The following is a 23,266-nucleotide window of genomic DNA, read 5'->3' as shown; positions in this document are numbered from 1 at the left end:
ATACAAAATAAATTCCAAAACAGATTTCATCCGCAGTAGATTGTCGAAGTTGGTATTGGCATTTGTTCTGTAACCCAATTCACTTAACTCTGAGTTTCATCACATGTGGAAATCAAATGGGGAATGTGGTACAAAGTATAAAAGAATGTGTTTGCCATGTGGAAATAGCTCAATATTTGCCAAAGCATGTCTTCCATTTATTTTAATGCATGTGGATTTTTTTAATTGAAAAGATTACTGGTTAAATCAAGGCCCAAAAGGTAGCTCATAACTTTTTTTTTTTTTTAACAGAAGTTAATTTCCAAACATTTTTATGGACTCTTAAATATCAGTCTACCTATTTTGTTTGTGCAGCAAGGCATATAACAACCACAAAATACCATAAGCCATAAATAAGCGGAATCTAACAAAGATGTTCCCATTGTCCAAGAAAATAAAAGAAGAAAGTAAGGAAGTGGTGAAAAAGAAAAAAAAACTTTTGATTTTTAATTCTGTTGTTTAAGCTTATTTAATTCCACCCCCATTTTTTTTGCATGTGACCTTAAATTACCTTTTTTATGTCATCACAATCCTCCATGTCATAGACGCAGGGTGTTCTGAGGTCGCTTATTACTGAACAGCTCTTGGAAGCTCCCAGTAAGGAAAATTCTCTGTTTAAATGGGAGTCTAAGGGAGTCCAGTAAACTCCATAATGAATTCTACAGATGCTGATCTCATACATCAAAGGTAAATGTAATTCCTGATCAAATAACTTATTCCTTAATAGTGGGCTTGCCCTTTAAAAAGTTTTTTCTTTTCTTTTCTTTTCTTTTCTTTTCTTTTCTTTTTGGCTGCTGAGTTATTTTAAACTTTGCCAAAATGAACCTGCATTCAGAGTTTCAGGGGAGTAGAAGTCAATCCAAACCATTTGGAAACCTGATTGAGAGTTTTTATAGTGGAAGAATGGCAATATCAACTTCTGGATATGTTAATGTAATTATCTAGTATTTTACGCAGTTTTGTCTTTGTTTGCCATTATGTTAATATGCAAACATAAAAATATGAATGCTCTTGTTAAAAATTAAAGGTAAAATGTAGGATTAAATTATAGCTCCCAAACTGTTTGAAACATTTGATTTTTCTTTCCTTTGGAGCCTGTTGTCTCGGACATATTTCAGAACTTATGTTTAAGATAAGCTAAGGGGTCATGATGTATTCTTTTAATTTAATTTATATCTGTTGTATTTATTCTCTCTTCTTTGTAAACTGATTTGCCTTTAAACCAAGATAAGGAACTGATGAACTAAGAAATACTGTTTCTATTGCAACTGTATCTCTGAGGGCCAATGGGCAGGTGTATGTAGATGAAATGTTATATCTTTATAATAACATTTTAGTCTATAAGAGTACTTCAATCTCTTTCTAATAAGAAATCTCCTTGAAAACAGGCAAGGTACTTATCAGAAAAGAAGACTTCCAGGACTGAAAAGTTTCCACACTTCCAGAAGCAGCAGGACAAATTCATTTGTTTATAACAAAGAAAAGCAACTGTGGATGCTTTCCAGGGTACTATTCTGAAAGAAATTATTTGTCCAAAATGTTTAAAGAAAATACAGTAATTTTGAGGTAGCTTTCATTAAATTGAATTATTCTTCATGTGTCACTTTCTAAATACTGATAAAAAGTGCCCCTTTCATTAAACATACTTCACCTTTTAGAAATGACATTAATCCAGTAGCTCTATGATCTTCCCATCACAGACTCAGGACAGAGGCATCTTTGTTTAAGAAAAAAACAACACGAAATTTCAGCAGAATAAATAAGTAATGTATGCATAATTGTATTTTTGATTGTTATGGAAAGAGAATTTGAAACAGGAAGGGGAAAACATTTTAAATTTGGTGTACTCTTTATATCATATTAGCATCTTAAAATTGTTGGTGCAGTATCTTATTTTCCTATCGAGCCACAGGTTTGTCAGGCCCTATTATAAGGTGTAACTCAGTGTAGTCTCTCTATTGATACATGTGACAGCTTTAATATTCTATCAGCTAACACAGTTGTTCACTTAAAACCTTTCTTTTTCTAAAGTGATTTCTGAATAAATATTCATAATAATATTGTACACTCTGGGGATTGAAGTTTCAGTGCTTTGTTTGATACTAAAGCATGTTCTCTTTGCTTGTAAGCATCGGCATGGGGAAAGCTTATTTTCAATGTTGACCATGCACAACACAATTATTTTAATTGCAATGTCAAGAATATAGAATTGAATTCCTAGAAAAGAGCAAAAGAGCTTTTTTCAAGGGGGTGGGGGGAGGAAAAGGAGTGATGAAGGTTAGTTTTAACAGAGAAGCTTTAACTGGTTTGCCTTGTTTTTCTTCTAGTGGTACAGATGTCACCGTTGAAACCTGGCAAATTGCTAGGCCCCTAATTAACATACTGAAAGTTAAATAAAACTATAAACCTCTTGTGGATAATTGGCCTGTTGTACATCAAAGTTAGATTATATCTTTGGACCGAACCTCCTGTTTTTGCTTTTATCAAATGGAAGTTGTGGAGATGGCAATGCTTTTAAACATCAAGTGTCTGTCAGCTTTGATACACAGAAATAATTTTGAGGGTTTTCCCCTAAAGCTCAAGCAGAGCAAACATGTACCTTTTAGGTATAGGTAAGGTAGTAAGAGATCAGTGGTTTGAATGGAGAAGCACAAAGTAACAATCAGTCAGGCTTTCTTTGTAGTTCTTTAAGAGATGCACATGGAATATTTTCCAGTGATGCTTGTGCATATATTTGAATCCTCATTTACTTGCTGTGGAATAGTACTTATTCAGTTTTTTCTCTCTCTTAGATAGGTTTCATTTTTAGTAGATGTGATAGGGTAGCTATTATGGTCTTTGTTGTATATTTGCATAACCTTTTGCTCATATAATACTTTAAAGGACCCTAATAGTTTTGAAAGAGACAGCGAATTAAGTGCTATTAATATAAAATACAAGTCCATTTTTTTTCAATAGAATGAATCATTTGCCATTTTTTCTATGGTGCTCATAATACAAGTTTCTGAGCACTTCAAATATTAGTAGATTTAATATATTAATACATTTATCCTCACATCATCCTTTTCAGATTAGGGAGGTGTTTTCTTTATGGTAGGGGAAGGATAACTGAGATCATAGAGACAGTGGCGAGCAGCTCAAGGTCACAGAGAATGACTGGAAGAACTAGTTGAAACAAAAAAGTACAGAAAAACAACAAACAAAAATAGAAAAAAAACAGGTCTCCTGCATTCCAGTCTAGGGCTTTAACAGCCTTCCATCTTCACAATCTTTAAGAACTCTTTTAAACTTAGTGTCTACTGCTTCCATTGTTATAGTAGCTAAACAACTTTGTTTTGGGTACGAGAAATGCTGTTGAGTGTTAATACAGGCCACTTAAACATGCAACATTTTGGGGGTGTTGGTTATAGCCATGTTGGTCTAAGGCAGGGGTTGTCAACCGGAGGTACGCATATCCCTAGGGGTACTTGGACAAGTCATAGGGGGTAAGCGGGTGGGCAGGGACAGAGTGTGCCCCAGGGCACAGTGGCAGCATCTTCCCCTGGTGTGTTCCCACATGTCACCTCTTACGTGGCAGAGGGGGAGGTGTGCACCGGGCTCTGCCAGCACCACGTGGCACACTGCGGATCCTCCTTGCCCCAACCCCAGCTCGCTTTCCTGATTGGCCAATAGCCGGGATCGAGAAGGTGCCGCCTCTGGGGAGGCGGGGTATGTACATGGTGGCTGCTGCCACCACCCTGTGCCACCACCCACCACCCTGTGCTGCTGCTTCCCCCCAGCCAACTGCTGGCACCAGAAGCACTAGTTTAAAAAGGTTGAAAACCCCTCGTCTAAGGATATAGGCAGACAAGGTTCTTTTGGTAAATGTGGTCTCTTTTATTAGACCAACTAAATAGCTGGAAAAATTGTTCTTTACAAGCTTTCAGGCACAAACACCCTGCAGGCATAGGGAGAGTCTGCTGGAGTTTATGTGCTCTCCTGGGTGGAAGAGAAGCTTAAGCCAATATGCAAAATGCAGGTCTGTGAAAATGCAAATGCATGGCAGGGAAGATCAAAGGGGATGGGAGTTAACAGGTGCGCAACAGGTAGGTGCGGGGTGGGGGGAGGGAGGAATGGTGACCTGGCGGTATAATATAACTGGTAAAATGTAGAGAGGTTACCTGGGGTTATCAAATGGCAGGCAGGTTATAATGTGCCATCATTCCAATGTCTATATTTAGTCCATGATTTTTTGTATCCAGTAGATTTATGAAGTGAAGTTTGTAGGCTTGTCTGTGAAAGGTGTTTTGTAAATTCCTTTTGAGGATTAGAACTGAGAGATTTGAGAGGGAGTGATTGTCTTGTGAGAAATATGAACCCACAGGTAATATTGGGTATTTTTATCTTTGATAAATTTTTGGTGTGTGTTCATTCTGGTGTGCAGTTGTTTGGTTTCTCCTATGTATTTTCCATCCAGGCATTTGGTGCACTGGATGAGATATATTACATTTCTGGTGGTGCAGGTATAAGATCCAGGAATAATGATGGTTCTGTTGTGGGGTGTAGTTATTGTGGGAGTGGTGGAGATGTGTTGGCATATAACTTGCCTGCCCTCCAGTAACCCCAGGTGACCACTCTACATTTTACCAGCTACATTCTATCACCAGGTCAACATTTTCCCTTCCCCCTTTTGGAAAGTTCCACCTACTTACACTTTCATTAACTTCCTTTCACACTTTTAGCTTCTTTCCTACCTTGGAGATCTCAGAACAACAGTAGTGTCTCCCAGTGCCTAAAGAATGGTGCTTGTGCCCGAAAGCTTCCAAAAATTTTTTTTCCAACTACTCAGTTGGTCTAATAAAAGACATCACATCTACCCAAAGAACCATGCCTGCCTATGCCCTTTGACCAACATGGCTACAACCAACATCCCTTTCTCATAGTATTTAAGCTCTCATTCCATAATTAAGAAACACAATTTTCCACAAAATATGATTATAGAACACAAATCTTATCTCCCTTTAACAGTAAGACAGTGCTAAAGAAACAATAGCATGGATAATTAATCTTACAATTTGGGAAGACAAGAGCAAAACTTGAATCTTGTGCCATGCCTACAGGAGATGCAATGCTGTTTTAGCTATATTAATCCTCCACTGAAAATGTCCTTCCACTAAAAGTTCTACCCTTGAGATCAGCTATATAGATATGGTTGGTATCTTCTTGTTTGCAGCAGAAGCCTAATGATGGAGAAGAGATCTTTTGAAGGTTTGGTCTATTTTGGGCTCTCTATATAAAAGACCTTGGCAGCCATTGGAGAAAATGATACTATTAGAGTAACGCATATTTTGTTCTAAAAGGCCACCTGTTTTTGATACAGCTGCAGTTTTTGAATGACTTACAAATTTAGCCCTAGGTAAAACGCCCTTTCAGCTGAAGATTGCAAAGGCAGTGGAAATGGGTAAGATTACCCCCAAAAACCAGGTACTTTTACTCTGAAAAACATTTAAGTTGATTTCCCTTCTGTCTTATTTTTAGCCAATATTTCTAAAACAGTAAAGAGAAACGCTTAGCTATTTATTTTCTTCCATTCAACTTCTGTATGAGATGGACTTTAGTTGTGCAGTTTGCAGAAATATGTGCAATAAACTTCAAAGGAAATACAGACATAAATTGCTGGATGAAGAGAGGACAGCAGTTTCCATTGCTGTCAATCTGGCCCTTTTTAGTAGCCCTAGAGAGATTATGAATATGCATTTTTTTTTAAATGGGGCTTTTTAAATAAGAGTGGAATGTAAGTAACTTATGGTATTACAGGAATATCCGCCTTAAGAGTTGGAGAAAAGTTGAGAGCTTATGTTTTACTCTTGTACCACTACATCTACGCAGATAGACTTGGTGATGACGTTGCAGTGTGGAACTTATATTACAATGGAACACATGCTGCTAGGAAGCAAAAGATTAAGATCTAGCTGCTAAGCTTGGAATCTTTACTATTGTTTGAATAAATATTTAGAATCAAGAATCAAAGCATTCCCTCTTCCTAGCTAATTATAATTTTAATAATAAAAATATATAATGTAAATCTCTAAGCACTCATGCAGCACAGTGAGAATTCTAGTCTAAGTCTCCTAAAATGAATTGATAGTTCTTTAAAACAAATTCATTTTAGCAGTTTATATACTCATTGTGCATAATAGTCAAAACTCTTATTGCTGATTTAGACTTCAAGCACTATGGCTTTTAGCTTATGTAAATGCCATTCCTATAGTTAAAAAATATCTCCATGGCTTTTTGAAGGTAACAAATTGGTATTGTTAAATGTAATGAGTTTACCTTTTTCAGAGTAACATATTGAAGTAATATACAGTATTACTTCCTAGAAGTGAGAATTGATACGATTAGGGAGGAAAAATGTCCAGCACACTTACAGCCTAGGGAATGACCTGCTGGGTGGCACAGAGGTGGAAAGGGATCTTGGAGTCCTAGTGGACTCCAAGATGAACATGAGCCGGCAGTGTGACGAAGCCATCAGAAAAGCCAATGGCACTTTATCGTGCATCAGCAGATGCATGACAAATAGGTCCAGGGAGGTGATACTTCCCCTCTATAGGGCGTTGGTCAGACCGCAGTTGGAGTACTGTGTGCAATTCTGGGTGCCACACTTCAAGAAGGATGCGGATAACCTGGAGAGGGTCCAGAGAAGGGCAACTCGTATGGTCAAGGGCCCGCAGACCAAGCCCTACGAGGAGAGACTAGAGAAACTGGACCTTTTCAGCCTCCCCAAGAGAAGGTTGAGAGGCGACCTTGTAGCTGCCTATAAGTTCATCACGGGGGCACAGAAGGGAATTGGTGAGGATTTATTCACCAAGGCGCCCCCGGGGGTTACAAGAAACAATGGCTACAAGCTAGTAGAGAGCAGATTTAGACTGGACATAAGGAAGAACTTCTTCACAGTTCGAGTGGCCAAGGTCTGGAACGGGCTCCCAAGGGAGGTGGTGCTCTCCCCTACCCTGGGGGTCTTCAAGAGGAGGTTAGACGAGTATCTAGCTGGGGTCATCTAGACCCAGCACTCTTTCCTGCTTATGCAGGGGGTTGGACTTGATGATCTATTGAGGTCCCTTCCGACCCTAACATCTATGAATCTATGCTTTGCAGATCATTTAGCAATGCTGTTTACTTCTCAGTTTTTCATTTTACTGTTATAACCCACATGAATCAGTGTTTAATGGTATCCCATTCTGGTGTTAAGAAACAGGTGTCGGAACATGACCTAGCACTAAAATTCACTATTTTATTGGTGGCAAACGTAGGGCCTACAGTCTGAATCCAGCTCCTGGTGCTGCCCCTGGATCTGACCACATGTATATGGGGAACAGTGTGCACGTGTGGTGCTGCACTGGTCTTCATGCTGGAACATGCCCACACACCCCCTCTCCTTGTCCCATCGTACCTGATTCGGCTGCCACTCCAGCTAGTCTGGGACCTGGACTGCACGTGGTACTCACAGGCATGGCATTAGCCTGGGTCCTGGACTGGCTGAAGTAGGCACCACCTGTGGCATAGTCCTGGAGCTTCCGGGGCGGGCACTGTGTGCACTGCAGTCTGGCTAGGGCAGCCAATCATGGTCAATGCAGCTGTCACTCTGGTTGGACTGCACTGTGTGCAGTGCCTGTTCCAGTGACTCTGGGGTCTGTACTGTACACAACACAGTTCCCAGGCCAGCTGGAACCATGGATCAAGTACGTTGAGAGAGGTGAAAGGGAAGGGAGTCTGTGGGCCTGATCTGTCCTGTGGACCGGCCTCAAACTTCTCATCAAGCCTTTTGCCATAGGTCACACAATAACCATGGTTTAATTTGTTTGGCAGTTGATCTGCCACTAGCAGCCTTGTACATAGTTTTGCAACTTTTATTAAAATTACAAATAAATCGTTGTCTATCTTTTTTGGGATTTTATCCAAGGAGATCTAAACTACTGTTTGCTAATGTGAGATAATGATTTGCTAGCATTAAGCAATGCAATTCATATATTAGAATTTTGGGACAGATTCTGTGGACTAATCATGGAAAACTAGGGCTGGAAGAGACCTAAGGAGGTTATTTAGTCCCATCTCATGCTCAAAACAGGATCATCCTTATCTAAGCCATCCCAAGCTAAACTGTCCCAACAAAATGTTTGTCTAGCTTGCTCTAAAAAAATGCTTCTAGTGACAGAGAATCCATAACTTCTCTGGGTAATCTATTCTAATGTTTAATCACCCTCATAACTAGAACGTTCTTCCTAATATCCAAGCTAAATTTCCCTTTTTGCAAATTGAGCCCTTTCCTTCTTGCTCATTCTTTCCCCTATGGGCATGGAGATTCATTTGTCACTTGCCTCTCTATAACATCTGAATGTATTTGAACATTGTTATAAAATTCCCCCTTATTCTTCTTTTCTTTTCTCCAAACTAAATAATCACAGTTCTTGCAGACTTGAAGTCATGTTTTCTTGACCTCCTATGATTTTTGTTGTTTTCTGCTGGACTCTTGTCAACATGTCGGCATCTTTCTTGAAATGCAGTACCCTAAACTGGGCACATGAATAGAGTGGAAAAATCACATCCCTTGACTTTCAAGTGATCTTCCTGCTAATACAACCCGTTTGCTTTTTTTATTGGCTTTTTTTGCCTTGCAGGCCAGAGAAATCAGGTTCTTTTCTGCAGTACTGCACCCTAACCCAGGCATTCCCCACTTGGAATTTGCACATTTGATTATTCTGTTTTAAGTGCAATACTTTTCAGTTATCTTTATTGAATTTCATTCCATTAATTGTGAACCACTTTTCCAGTTTATCAAAGTCATTTTGAATCCTCATCCTATCCCCCAAATCATCTTCTGCCCTACTGAGCTTGGTGTCATCCGCAAATTTAGTAAGTGGGCACTCATTTCCATATTTCTAGTAAATAAAGGGGAGCTGGAGTGGTATAGGTGCTAAGGCACATGGTTGACAGCCTAGAGATTGCCCACATGAGAAGTGCTCAGCCTGTCAGTTTTCAACACATCTGTAAATTCTGCTAAGTACATTGCCACAAGGACATGAAAAACAAAAGGAAAATGATTGACCTACAAATTTAGCCCTAGGTTCATCTTGCAAATGAACATATTGAACAGTATTGAGTCCTTGACAGACCCCTAAGGACCTCCTCTTGAGGCTTTCTCCCAGTGACATTGAGCTATTGATGTCTACTTTTTCAGCACAATTAACCAACCAGTTACACAGCCAAATTAGTATTTTAATCTAGAGCAAGGGTTGGCAACATATATCCCTGACCTTCAGAGCCACTGGATCTGGCTTTGTTTCTGCCCGCACCTGTGCTGGGGCTGGGCAATGAAAAGCTGTGGTTGGGTCAGGCAGCTGGAAGATGTGCCTGTGTTGCCACCACTTCTCTCCATCCTTCCTTTTCAGCTTCACTGTAGGCACATCTTCCAGTCACTGGGGAACTCAGCCAGAGCCTAGTAGCTGCCAGCTGTACCTGTGCTACATCTAGGGGTTTGTGAGGAGAGTGAGGAGAAGTGGCAGCACTGTGGATGCAGTTCCCAGCTGCACCCCTTCATCACAGCAGCCCTTCATCTGGAAGCTGCCCTTGCATTACAGCTGGGGATCAGGAGACTAGAAAAAGTGGTAGTGGTGCCAGTGCCCAGCTTCCTGGCCCTAGCACAGGTACAGGCAAACCCTCCTCATTGATGAAGCCACCCAGCCTGTACTAGACTGGAATGGGTGGTTCTGGCCCACAGCTTGAAAAGGTTGCTGGCCCCTGATCTAGACTGTTGTATGCTATCCCCATCATGGTTCTGGAGGCATGAAAAGAAATGCAGGTAGCAATGTGCTATTCTGGATACTAGAAAAAGTGGTCTCAGGATTCTTTTATCATAATCCTGATTTCTGTATCCTTCCAGCCAAACGTAAGGTGTTGTACAACTTGAGTAGTTGCAGCTTCCTAACCTAACCATTCCTTTTTTCAGCCACGCTTCCTATGTTTGGGCCTGCAAGAAGGGACTATGCTTTCAAAAGGCCAATTAGACTGGTTTTAAGCCTGTTTTTCACACTCACAGAAGAGCAAATAGGAGACAGCAGTGCAAATATCTAGGTCAGTATTTTAATATTGATTCAAACGGCATTACATTTCAACCTGGAAGGGGAAGTATCAAACTAATAAGTAAATCAGTTAATCTAAATTTACCAGTTAGCTACCGTAGAGGATACTAATAAAGACAAAGTCAGCTGTTGTCTATACGATGATATAATCTGCAAGACAGATATTTGTTAGACACAGTGGAGATACTGATGTAGGAGACCCTGGAAAATGTTTAATGGGTGAGGGTTAGCTCTTGTTTGGCAATGTAGATTTGTAGGTGGAGAAGGAAGGTTGGATGCCTGCTGGACTGGTACTAGGGTGTGACTCCATGTATGAAGGGCAGTGCCAGAAAAGACAGAATTTGTTAGTTTGGATTATGAAAACAGCCTAATCAATTTCAAAGATAACTTCTACCTTTGAAATTGTCTTTGATCTTGACATTTTGTGATCAATTGTCTTTGATCTGTGACCAGTGGGGTCCCCCAAGGCTCTGTCCTTGGACCCATACTGTTCAACATCTTCATTAATGATGTGGACACTGGAGTCAGAAGCGGACTGGCCAAGTTCGCCGATGACACCAAACTTTGGGGCAAAGCATCCACACCAGAAGACAGGCGGGTGATCCAGGCTGACCTGGACAGGCTCAGCAAGTGGGCGGACAAGAATCTGATGGTGTTCAACGCCGATAAATGCAAGGTTCTCCACCTTGGGAAGAAAAACCTGCAGCATCCTTATAGGCTCAGCACTGCTATGTTGGCTAGCACTACGGAAGAAAGAGACTTGGGGGTCATCATTGACCACAAGATGAACATGAGCCTGCAGTGCGATGCTGCGGCTAGTAAAGCGACCAAAAAGCTGGTTTGCATCCATAGATGCTTCTCAAGCAAATCCCGGGACGTCATTCTCCCCTTGTACTCGGCCTTAGTGAGGCCGCAGCTGGAGTATGGCGTCCAGTTTTGGGCTCCACAATTCAAACAGGATGTGGAGAAGCTTGAGAGAGTCCAGAGAAGAGCCACGCGCATGATCAGAGTTCAGGGAAGCAGACCCTACGATGACAGGCTGAGACCCCTGGGGCTCTTTAGCCTGGAAAAGTGCAGGCTCAGGGGTGATCTGATGGCCACCTATAAGTTTATCGGGGTGACCACCAGCATCTGGGGGAACGTTTGTTCACCTGAGTTCCCCAAGGGATGACGACTAGGTCGAATGGTCATAAACTACTTCAAGACCATTTCAGGCTGGACATAAGGAAGAATTTCTTTACTGTCTGAGCCCCCAAGGTCTGGAACAGCCTGCTACCGGAGGTTGTTCAAGCGCCTACATTGAACACCTTCAAGAGCAAACTGGATGCTTATCTTGCTGGGATCCTATGACCCCAGCTGACTTCCTGCCCTTTGGGCAGGGGGCTGGACTCGATGATCTTCCGAGGTCCCTTCCAGCCCTAATGTCTATGAAATCAATGAAATTTTACATCTTGATTGCTGATTGATAGTTTGCCACACAGAGTGAAGAATCAAATTCCTTACAAAATAAGTGTGCAGGCACCAAAGTCACCATGCTACTATTAAATGAAGTTAGGCTAAATAAAAGTACTAGAATTAAATTCTGGAATTCACACAAAGCTGTCTCTTGGGAATCAGGCAGAAAACAATAATATAAAGCAAAATCAACTTTTCATTCTGTGTTTATTTCCTGTTTGCTGAAAGAAAGGCTCAGAGCAAGGGTAGGCAATGTTTTTTGGACGGAGTGCCGAAAAAACCACAATGTCTACCTTGGAAGGTGCCGGAGTGCCAGCATGCCAGAAAAACAAAATGAGGGTGGGGGGCACATGGCAGAATGCACTGCATATTAGTATATTTAATAATCATAAATGTTGCCTTTGTTGTTGTGTATTCCTTTTTTATTGAGCATGTTGCAATGAGAGAGAGTGAAAAAAGACAAATAAGAGAAAGAGGAGAGAGAGAAAGAAAAAGGAGAGCAGAGAGCAGACACACACACGCTCACAGAGAACCATGTGCACAAACATAGAGAACCAGAACACACCCAGAACAGACACTTGCATGCACACATCTGGAACCAGACACATGTGTGCGCACACAGACACACAGAACCAGACAGAAGTAGACAAGTGCACAGAATCAGATGCGCTGGCGCATGGTGCTGGGCTCCTGGGCCACGGGACAAAGTCTGACCCAACAATGCAGTGGTCCCACCAGAGCCCCTGTGCTTCCCCGGGGAGCCAGCCCCTGGGCTGAAGTGCAGCAGGCCAAGGCCCCGGCCTGGAGCCTGCCCATTGACCTAACCACTCACCCACCCCGCACAGCTAAGCCCACAAAATATGTGGTGCTCCTGGCAAGGGGCAGCACCAGCCTCATCCCGGTGGTGGGCTCAGCCAGGGCTGGGCTTTGGAGCAGATGGGAGTCAAGCGGGCTCAGCTGCAAGCCCTGGTGCAAGCAGCCTGGGCTCCGTGGTTGGCAGCATCTACCAGAGCCTGGGCTGGCTGCTGCCAGGAGGCTGCGAACAGCTGCTGTGGGCTCCAGCATCAGCTCCATACCAGTGGGCGCACATGCGCCTCGGAGTGCATGGTGGGGATAGGGCATGAGGCATCACAGCCCTCCCACTGTCCTCTCTGAGGTGCACGTGCGGTCGCTACTGGCATGGAGCTGGTGCTGAGGCTTTGGAGCCTGCTGCAGCTGCCCAGAGCCCAGGCTGGCTACAAACAGCTGCACCGGGCTCTGGAGCCCAGTCATCAGCTCTGTGCCGGCAGTGGGGGAGAGGTCAGGGTTGCGCTCCCTCAGGCCCCTCCCCCACCATCTGCTCCAAGGTGCGTGTGCACCCGCTGGTATGGAGCAAATGCCAGATCCCAGAGCAGATGTTTGCAGCCGGCCCAGGCTCTGTGTAGCTGCTGCCAACCACAGAGCCTGGGCTGCTTGCAGCCACCCAGCTGCCTGCTGGAAGCAGCCTGGGCTTTGTGGATGGCAGCAGCTTCCTAGAGCCCAGGCTGGCAATGGCATACCGAGCAAAATGGCCTCACGTGCTGTGCTTGGCACACATGCCAAGGGTTGCTGACCCTTGGCTCAGAGATACAAGACTATTTTTCAGGCTTGTTGTATATACCTTCTCTGTAAGTTCCCATTACAGATGTTAAAAGAAATTCCCAATTAGAACTGTTTTAGGAACAGAATCTGCTCTGAAATTGGCTGCTATAGCAGTTGGCTGCCTTTAAGTCTCTTGTTGCTGAAATAAGGAGTCAGACTCTCAGCTGTCCTTTGGGTAGTTAGTATTGGAGTCCTGCTTAGTGTTTAACAACTGTGACAATGTGGCTTTGAAATGTTACTCTTTTGCCTGATCTGCACCATGCTATCAATCATGACCACTCTCTTGCATATAATTGTTACTTTAGATATGAAGTTAGTTATTCTTTTTCATTAGGCAAATTTCACTGGATGTGTGCAAATCACAGTATACTCCTATACAAGCCTACACAGCCTACGTATTAGTTTGTAGATCTCTAATCCTGATGTGAGTTTCTAGATACTGCAATACAACTTTTAATTCATGTGAATTCTCCAGTCCTTCCAATGGGAGAAGTGGGGAACCCCAGTGATAAACAGTGAATATTTGAGTAAAGTCTTGATACCGTAACTTTTCCTCCTAGGCAGAGGAGCTGCAGGTTCCATCCCTGTGTGTGTCCTTACACAACATAGAGATATCTAAATGAAGATGGAATGGACACTTTGGACATTTATACACATATTTTTGTCCTGCGATGCACCGGAGATCTGCTGCTTCAGAGCAAACTCGATTAATCAAGTTTGCTGCATACACAAGCTGATGTGAACTGCACTATGCTACATGCAGTTGTATAAGCAGTGAAAGTTGTAAGTTGTCTAAGTGGAGAAATATGTGTCATCACACAGAAAATGGCAGAAGTGCACTTTTGAATTAAAGTACCTTCTATGTGTTCTAGTTTCAAAAGCGCGCTACCACCATTTTCTCAGCGCTGATGCACATGTTGTCACTTATACAACTGCAAGCATCACAGTGCTGGGTGCTTTGAAAAGCAGCCAGCACTGTGGCGCTTGCGTGTAAAAATGCTCTTTACATTTTCTAATCATATGGATAAATGAATAAATACAGAGAGTTAAATAGGGGTGGGGACTTCCTGGAGGCAGCTGACACATGAAACAGAGCTCAGTTACCCCAGTTTAGATTTCACTTACCCCAGGGTAAGAGTGGGAGTATGGGCCATTACTGTGCAGCATATGCATCACAGCATGCCCCTTCCCTCTTTGAACTCATGGTAGTTTTTTGTTTGTTCATACAGTAAGAGATGTAAGAGATCTTACATAAATATCTTGTATTTCTAATACTGATGAAATGGTTGGGAATCTAGTTTCCTTCAGAAAGTTGGCAGGTGTGATCACAAGATCAGTCACACATACGATTTCCAATGTATGGTGGCAATTTATAACATTTTGGTATTCTCTGTGGAACACTCCTGTTCTTCATTTCAGTGATCCTTGATATGAAAATAATTAGGATTTTTCCTTCAGTTAGCTGGTACTTTTGTTTTCCTTCCTTTTCCTAAAGCGACATGATGATTTGAAGTTAACTGTGTGTGTGTGTGTGTGTGTGTGTGTAGAACTATATTTTGTTTAGTATTAGCAGTTTTTATAATAAACGTAGGCTACTTCAAGGCTCTGGTAAAGTTTATTAGAAAAATCCTAATGCCTCTATATAGCAAAGGTAATTTTATATTGTGAATGTATACACTGTACAGCTTACCCTGGATATTCTTTGTATGAAGCCTCCATTAAATTGGTGGCAGTAATCTCTCATCCTGTTACACACTGAAAGCAACACAGTTACTCGAATTATATACGTAGGCATTTTTCTGCTTCCATGAACTAGTATTATCTGGCTATAAAAGTGAATGATAAATAGAAACAAATGTATGCACTACAGCAGAAAAGAAAGAAGTTGGTAGTGCTGTGGTAGCAAAGTTGCAGCATTCCTTCAACACAAAAGTTGATGGAATACAGAAAGTTGATTTGTCTGCAGCATGGAATATGGCGCATTTCTGTAGACCAGCTTTATACAAAGGGTACCTTTGGATCTGGTCTGGCTGGTTGATCTTCACTTGTATGTACAAGTGAAGTGTATAATTTAAAACATAAATTATGCCATTATTTTAAAAACAACCATGATGTGCAGTCAGAGCAGATCCAATTCCAAGAAACGTTTACATGCTCTTAAGTCAAAATATATCCTTTCTTATTTGGGGATGGGAGATTTAAATAGGGTTATAAAGCAATTAGAAAGCAAGAGATAATGTTCTTTGTATCTAGTTGCAGCCTAACCATACATTTACCAGTATTTGCCACAAAGTTTGACTCTATGATCTCTTATATTTACTTTGTAAACATGGTCTTTAGCACATGCTATATGACTCTGGGAACATTGTAGTTAAAAGGAACTCTGTTCTGGGAAAGTTGGGTATTATACTTCAGTCAAAGACCTCTGAGACAACCTGACACAGAACATAAGGTAGTCAGAGTGCATTACTATAATTGGGAGATATTGTGGTGCTGACTTGTCATATAATTACTCATTTTGGAAATAAGGGTCATTGCTATTTAGTACTGCTTTTTACAATTTACTGGGGTAATAAACCCAGGGATATTAACGTGTAATATGTACTTGCTATTGTGCATAATGCAGTTTGTAATGAGAATGTTATGATCAAGATTTGGTTCTCTTCAGTGAAAAAATACATTTTCATCACTTGTTAAAGTTTTGGTACATCTCAGAATAGCAGCTAATGATTAATTGCCTTGTGCATACAGGGAAATGACTAACTTTTGCGTTTGATATTGTTTTCTTAACATTCTTTTCTTAATTTGGGGGCATAGGGGAATCTTTCCTTACTTCCAGGTTTGGCAGTTTAAATTAGGTTTTACTAGCATTACACACTTTACTAGCATTTTTATATTGTTAATTTTTCCATAGAAAGAGGAAAAAGTCCTGTTTAAATTACTGCTTGTGAATATCAAAAGCTAAAGAACAGTGGTATATGTTGTATTAAACAGAAACATCCGGAGTTGCTTAATTAAAACTAGCTCAGCTGATGATTCTCACTTCTATGGTTTCTGTTATTAGGAAACATAGGGAGAATTAATGGTATGTCTCGTCATCAATATTCATTAGGTGGCATATGCTAAGGAAGCATATGTACACTTACATTAAATGGGGTTCAGGAGAAGAAGGAAAGGATATTAACTTTAATATTTGACAGAGTAAGCCAACTTCAGGCTGAGGAAAGAAGAAACTTTTAATATGGTTATACTATGGTTTCCTACTTTGAGATGCTTGCACCTTTTTCTAAAGAATTCCTCTTAATGAGGAAGAGATAAGATACTACTGTATCACTCCCATGGTTGGGAGATAAGATACTACTCTCCCATTGATATCATAGGTAGCAGTTCCTGACCTTTGGGCGTAACAATAACTAGCTAACAATGATGAGGAAACATGTATTAGCATTGGGAAGTTCTCTGGGATTATAGCCAGAATACTTTTAAGGCAGTGATTCTCAACATTTTTAGACTCAAGGCACCCCTTAGAAAATGCTAGCTCTTCATTTTCACTCTTGCCTTTTTTACTACAAAGAATACTAGCAATTATTTTGTCACTGAGAACTCAGAAAAACCACAGAATTTTATTACCACCATGAATTCCTATTTGAAATTTCTGGGTTTGTCTTATGAATCATGTTTGCACACCTAATAGTGCTAGCACCTCATGACACCCTTGAAAGGAGCTCAAGGCACCTCAGGGTGCTGCAGCACCCTTGTTAAGAATTACTGTTTTAAGGGAAGGAGAGCAGAATGTAGAAAAGAAATCAAGGAGCTTCAGAAGGAGAGGACACCAAAGAAAAGACGGTTTCTTAGAAGTAATTTCCTCCTTACTCTTTTAAAGGCTGCTGTTTTGGTGCATTTATGCAGAATTCTTTCACCCCCAAAATTATCTTAAAAGAATATTAAAGGTACAGAGTTGAGTAAAGCACAGGGGTCCCCTATGGAAAAACTATATAGTTATAATTACTGTATCACGCTGTACCTCTAACTTTTGAGAATTTGACTTTGTAACCTTAACATTATTTTTACTATAGCTTGTTTTGATGCAATTTCCTATGGGTTTTTTTAACCTAAAATTTGGGAGGAGGGGAATCCATGATGGTAAACCATAGTGACTCCCAACTTTATGCCATTACTATCAGCAAGCTCTCATGTTCCACAACTTCAGTTAACAGAGCAGAAGGTTCTATATAGACCTGCCACAAGAGGGAGATGAAGACACGTATTTTGGCTGTGGGTTTCATGGCTATTTAAGAGAGGGAGACATAGGAAACAGGACTTCTATACCAGACTCTGTAGAGGATACTTGCCTTAGTAGTTATTGATTCTTCTACCCCTCTCACCTCAGTCAAACTCTTTCTGTCTATCCCAGATGCTCATATCCTCTCAGGTACTACCTTTTTCTCTTATGCTGCAGCTCATGCCCCTATCTGATCTCTTTGCTTCTGGCCTTTCCTACCCCAAACTTCTCTCCAAACTCTTACTGATATCATGAATCTCTTCTTCCTGATCCTTCTTTTGTTTCACATTGCATCCTGCTGCATTTAACTTGGGTAGCTTTCTCCTTTTCCAACTTTATGCAGCATAGGCACAGTCAGGGTAGTATCCAGCCCTTGAGAGGCAGTCTTCCAGCTCTTAGTCCCTTTACCTGTCCTCACCCCCACTTAGAGCAGCTGGAAGGTAGTCATTACAGGGAAAGTCCAGCTTTGTCTATATAGCCTTTGGCAGGAACATGTTCATTTGTTCTGGGGAAGGGCATTTATTCAGTCAGGTTAGCACGAGGGCTGTGAGGAAGTGGAATCTTTTAAAAATGTAGTTGTTACTCTAACTAGTCTTTACTGAGCATATATAAAGTACAGGAGGTTTTATGCTTATAACTTGGCTAAATTTGACCAGTTTTTTACACCAACAGTGTAAGGTACTTTTTTGACACAAATAAGCCAAGTGTCAAGTCCCTGCTCCAAAGTATAATGGCTGTAAGAATTTTAAGATGGAGGAAACGGATGCATTGCTCCCTAATCTTATCCTTTGAGGCATGTGGTCATCCCATCCACCTCTCTAAAAAGCTTTATGCAGAAACCCAGCATGGAAAAGTTTAGTCCAGTTTGCATGGTAAGGTTTTGTGACCATGATTTTAGTTGTTTATAATGGAAAGGATGTAACCTAAATTTTATTTAGATTTGGTGAAAGGCTCCAGATTAACATTCCAAGGAAAGGGAAGCTCTTGTTCATATTATGGAGCATGTGGAACACTGAGAGCAAAAGTGCTATTTGCCTGACATTACACAACAACCTCTTCTGCTTTCAACTCCCCCCATAACTGCTGATTTCTTCGAGCTTGTGTGTTTGTTTGTGGCAAATGTTTAGTTTATTTTTTAAAAGCTGACTGTTTTCAAATAATGATACACATAGCCTTCTAAAAGAACAGAGGGAAAACGAGGGCTGGTCCTAGACATCTATCAAAGGAGCAGTCCCACAGAGCTGTATGTTTTTGTGTGCTCTGTTTTCTTGGCACTTAATCAAAATGTACAGTCCTACTGTATGACTTCCCTTACCTGGTGTGACCTGTCCTTTTCATGGGAAGATTGATATGTGGACCTAGTAGCTTCTTGCCTCTCAAGTTCTAATTGTGTCCCAGTCCAGCTTTTTACATTACCAGCTACCCTAGGCTGTAAATGTTGCAAATGGAGTATTAGGCATTGCTCAACCGACAGCCCAGTTAAGAGCTCTTCCGAGCTCTAAAGAAATTACTCATTCCAAGTCATAAGTGTTTTTTAAGTGAAAAAGGCTCTAAAAATGTACCTGCTAATGGCAGTCTTTCCTAGTCTGTCCAGTTTCTAAGTTCTCTCCCTATAAGCATGCTGTCATTGACTCCTTAAGAGTGCTTTCATGCCCCAAATTTAGGGCCTAGCTGTTGCTGTCTTATAGAAAGCAGACCTCATTGCTGGATCCAAGATCAGCTTTGGGAATGAAGATATACAGCTGCTTTTCTGATGTAGCCAAGAGGAAATTTGCTGACATGCATAAATATGGATGGGGCAATAAAACATGCAGACAAAACAAAGAATTAGGATGTTAAGATGCAAAACTTACTGAAGAATGAGGCATTCAATTTCCTGTCATGTCATTTTATATACACCATGCCATAATTCATATATAACAGCCATGCCCATAAGCAATATCAGCAGCATTTTCTAAAACCAGAAATGACAAATTATCTCTTAAAACTTGTACTAGGTGAATTAAAAGAAATTAAGTTTTAATTTCTTTCTGCTGGTTCTTGGAAGATTTAAATCATCATATGAAAGAAAATGTTGCTCGTTTGGTGGGAGAGAGCTCTTAAAAAGTTACATTATGTACTGATTCACAAAACAGGATGTTCAGCTAGACTTTCTGGTTGATGCAGGCTATTTCAGAGGCCTAGTTCTGAGAATATTCCTTGTCCTACACAATGTTTAATTACATTTTTCTTCTTTGTTGCAAGGTTTTTCACAGGACTTGTATCATGTACGTAGGAGAAATATTCCTTGGTAGTGGTCACCAACCAGTGGATCTCCATCCACTGGTAGATCTCAGAGCCTCTTGGAGTTGATCCGATGCTAGGGTAGGGGGCTTACTGCCTGTGTGCATGCACACATGTGCCCCTGCTCAGCAGGTCAGTACGTGGGGGAGGGAAGGGGCGAGGGCTAGGTCAAGGCCCCTGCGGTGAGGGACAGTGCCACAGAGGTAAGAGCAGGGGTAAGTTGAGTGGGGCCCTGGCCGGGTGGGACTTACCTGCTGGGGAGAAGTGCCCCAAAATAATTTTTTCTCCTTCTGCCTTGATCTGTCCCCCCACTTCCTTCTCCACAGACTTACCTGCCAGTGGGGGAAGGACGGGGTGGTGGCGGTGCACAATAGGTCTTGGGCTGCTTTTAAATGGCAAAGATGATCTCCTACTTAAAAAGTTTGGAGACCACTGCCTTAGGGGTCCATCTGGCCATGTCAGTATGGGCTCAAGAACCCCACTTGAGACCCTTGGAAAGCAGTAATGACTATGGCATTATCAGATCATGAGCCAGCTAATTTAAAGTGTTAGTGGGTATGTCTACTTGAGCTGCAACCACATTGATGAATTGTAGTTTAGACATACTGTTAATGAAAGGGGTGGCTGACTTCTCTCACCATCTCATAAAACCCTGTCATCCAAAATTAAAGTTCTCAAAATTAGAGGTCACTTATGAGACTGAGTTCAATTTATTTAGATTTCAATCTAAACCAACCTCACTGATCTTGGTCTTTAGAAAATCTGATTTGGCTTTTTTAAATCTGGTCAAGAAAAGTACAGTTCTAGTGTAAGCTCAGGGCAACTTGGACTATGGAACTTCTGTCAACATGGCTTGGTGAGCTGAGAGAATTGGAGGCAAAAAGTGACAAATCAGTATATCATCATGCAAGCCTGTTTGGAAGAAAAAGTGAGGACAGGAAAAAATGGTCCTGTTTTCAGGTTTCCAATTGGATTCAGATGTTCAGAACACATAATATAGACCTGCAAGATTAGAACACTTTACATTTTTGCACACCCTGAGTAAATGGACTCATATGCGCCAGGTGTTCAGGGGCTAAGTGGAATGGTACCCTCTGCCACCCTGGTTACAAGATCACTTAATTGGCTGTCGTTCCCTTCAGTGGATGGGGATCTGTGGACTACAACCATGTAGGCTATTACCTCTGGTAGTATCTTCCCACATCTCCTTGGTCTGCAGAGGTTGTGAAGCTTCTGCTTTGACTCTTTGTTCCCCATTTCTTCCCCAAATAAGTGAACTGGAACTTACCATTTGGGCACCAAAGTCTTACACCAGGACCAGGGGGTAGAATGAACAGTGATTTTTTGGGGTCTAATTTCCTAAATAAAATAAGTGTGTTAGGAATATTTTTCATTAGCTATAAAGTTCGAAAGAACATTTCTCACCAATTTTCTTATTACTGATATGCCCTTCATCTTCCTCTCGTTTCTTTGCTGAAACTGTCTAAAAATGTCATGGAGATGACAGCTAGAAGTCAAACTAGGAGTTGCATAAATAGGTGACTATGTGAGAGTTTTTGGGTACTTTCTAATTAATTTGTTTAGTGATTCAGGATTGTTTGTATTTTTGTCAAGCTATAATCATTAATTGAGCTCTAACTACAACACAACAGAATAAGCTGTAAGAACTTGTACAAATACTTGTGTTGGCACACTTCGCTCAGCAAACCTCTGAGGCACTTGACTATTATCAGGTGATGATGAAGGAATATTTTATTGCTTTTTCTGGTTTGCACTGCTTTTTTCTGCAGCAGTTGGGATGTTACTTAAGTAATCAAATAGACAAGTCTTCCCATGGCCCTTAATAATTAATTGACATCTCCTGGTAAAAGCTTCAGGTATGTCCAGTTAAAATATGTTTACTGTGCTGCTGTGAATATACTAGATACTGCACATTTGAAAATTCAATTGAGTTCTTATTGTAATAATATCACAACTAAAGTAGACACACAATATTATATTTGTTAGGAAACTTTCCTGAATCCAACACAGGGTCCTACACATTTAACTATGTATTGTTCCATTTTAATCAAATTCAGCATATGCAATATAAGCACAGCCACTGAGCTGTGAGTGTATTTTAAAGTGGTTGTTGGTTGGCCAAAGGCATGTGCTGCTAATTTATTATTCTTTAAGCATTATAATTAAGGCTAAAGGATCTGAGAGAGAACATAAAAATGCAGATTAAAATGTTCTAACTTAACAGACTACAAAAAAAAAATCTCTTCTTGCTTGCACAAATTCAACTGCTTAATTAATTGATACTTCTATGAACCCCATTGGAACATGAAGGTCATTTTATTTTCTAACATGTTCTTTGTGTGTAGTAGCTTGTGATCACATACCAGACAGCTTCCATACTTCTCAAGATGCTTTGTGAGCTGAATGCATCAGAGGAAATGCTTTAACTTTTGATCATCCTTTTATGTTTCCCCAAGGTGACTGTTGACAATAACGTATTCTGGGAGGGCAGTACTGTAATTTATATACACGACCTCCTGAAGGGTCTAATACTTTTTGTGGGCCCAGCAATGACCCATTTTTTCAACTAAGACTTTCTGTAGCTGAATTGCATAAAATAGAAACAAAATTTCTGAATTGCATAGTTACCCATATGATTGTCGTACTCCATTTTTGCTTAATTAAACTACAGGTGACAGGAGGGCACTAAAACAGATTCTTATCATGAGTTGTAGGTAACCTGGAAAGAAAGGTAAGGTAAAATCCATGGCTTAGAAATAGCTTTGTTTTTCATAGCCTGTTTTACAGAATCTTATTGCACTTTACAAGCTACAGTGAATGAAGTTTCTCAGCCCTCAGGGGCAGCAAGTGAATTATTAGGCCCATTTTACAGTTCGATAAAACAAGATGGAGATGGTTTGACCTACCCAAGATCATGTAGGAGTTGTGTGGCAAAGCTGAAAATAGGATCCTCTCCCCCCATCTCTCGTTCACTTTCACTCGTTTTCTCACCATTGGCCTTTAACATCATCCCCTGACATTCATACTTACCTTGCTAAGAATATTCTTCCACTACATGCATAACATTTCTATTCTTGTTTAGTCATATAAGGTGCTGCCTGAACAGAGGAGCCATTGACTTCTCTAAGTAATGGGGCAATTATGGAAAATCTGGTGATATGGCATATACTAAGAAACAGGGTTGGAACCCGCCTAAAAGTCTTGTAGGTGTCAGGTCTTTTTAATAATGCTGTTTTTAAAAAATTTTTTGTAAATGTTGTTTAGAGCCTTTGAGAGATGCAGCAGCACTAAGATCTTTGCAAACATGTGTACTACTGTGGAAACAAATAATAACTAACTTAATTAATTTATAGATTAGCCCCAGGCATTAGCTGGAGAATAGCATCTGTGACTGATGTCACATCATCTCTATGGTAGGAGCTGCTAAGCCTCAGCAGGACTAGATATT

The 23,266-nt window shown here is 40.9% G+C and overlaps 1 protein-coding gene across 4 annotated transcripts in view; it reads left to right on the top strand.

Annotated features, from left to right (window-relative positions):
- Positions 1-23,266, top strand: part of CEP128 (centrosomal protein 128) — a 366,371-nt gene that overhangs the window by 231,802 nt on the left and 111,303 nt on the right. Inside the window, exon 19 of one of the 4 annotated variants that reach the window (XM_059723140.1) lies at positions 1,428-2,239. The exons of the other annotated variants lie outside the window; for them this stretch is intronic. Within the exon in view, the coding sequence (XP_059579123.1) occupies positions 1,428-1,465 (38 nt within the window). The 3' untranslated portion in view covers positions 1,466-2,239. Of the gene's footprint in view, positions 1-1,427; positions 2,240-23,266 lie in introns of those variants that run through there. 4 annotated transcript variants of the gene reach the window in all.

Source organism: Alligator mississippiensis, chromosome 2, assembly GCF_030867095.1.
Source record: "Alligator mississippiensis isolate rAllMis1 chromosome 2, rAllMis1, whole genome shotgun sequence".
NCBI classification, from domain to species: Eukaryota; Metazoa; Chordata; order Crocodylia; family Alligatoridae; genus Alligator; species Alligator mississippiensis.
The sequence above is the reverse complement of the archived record's forward strand: the minus strand, read 5'-3'. Positions and strand labels throughout refer to the sequence as shown.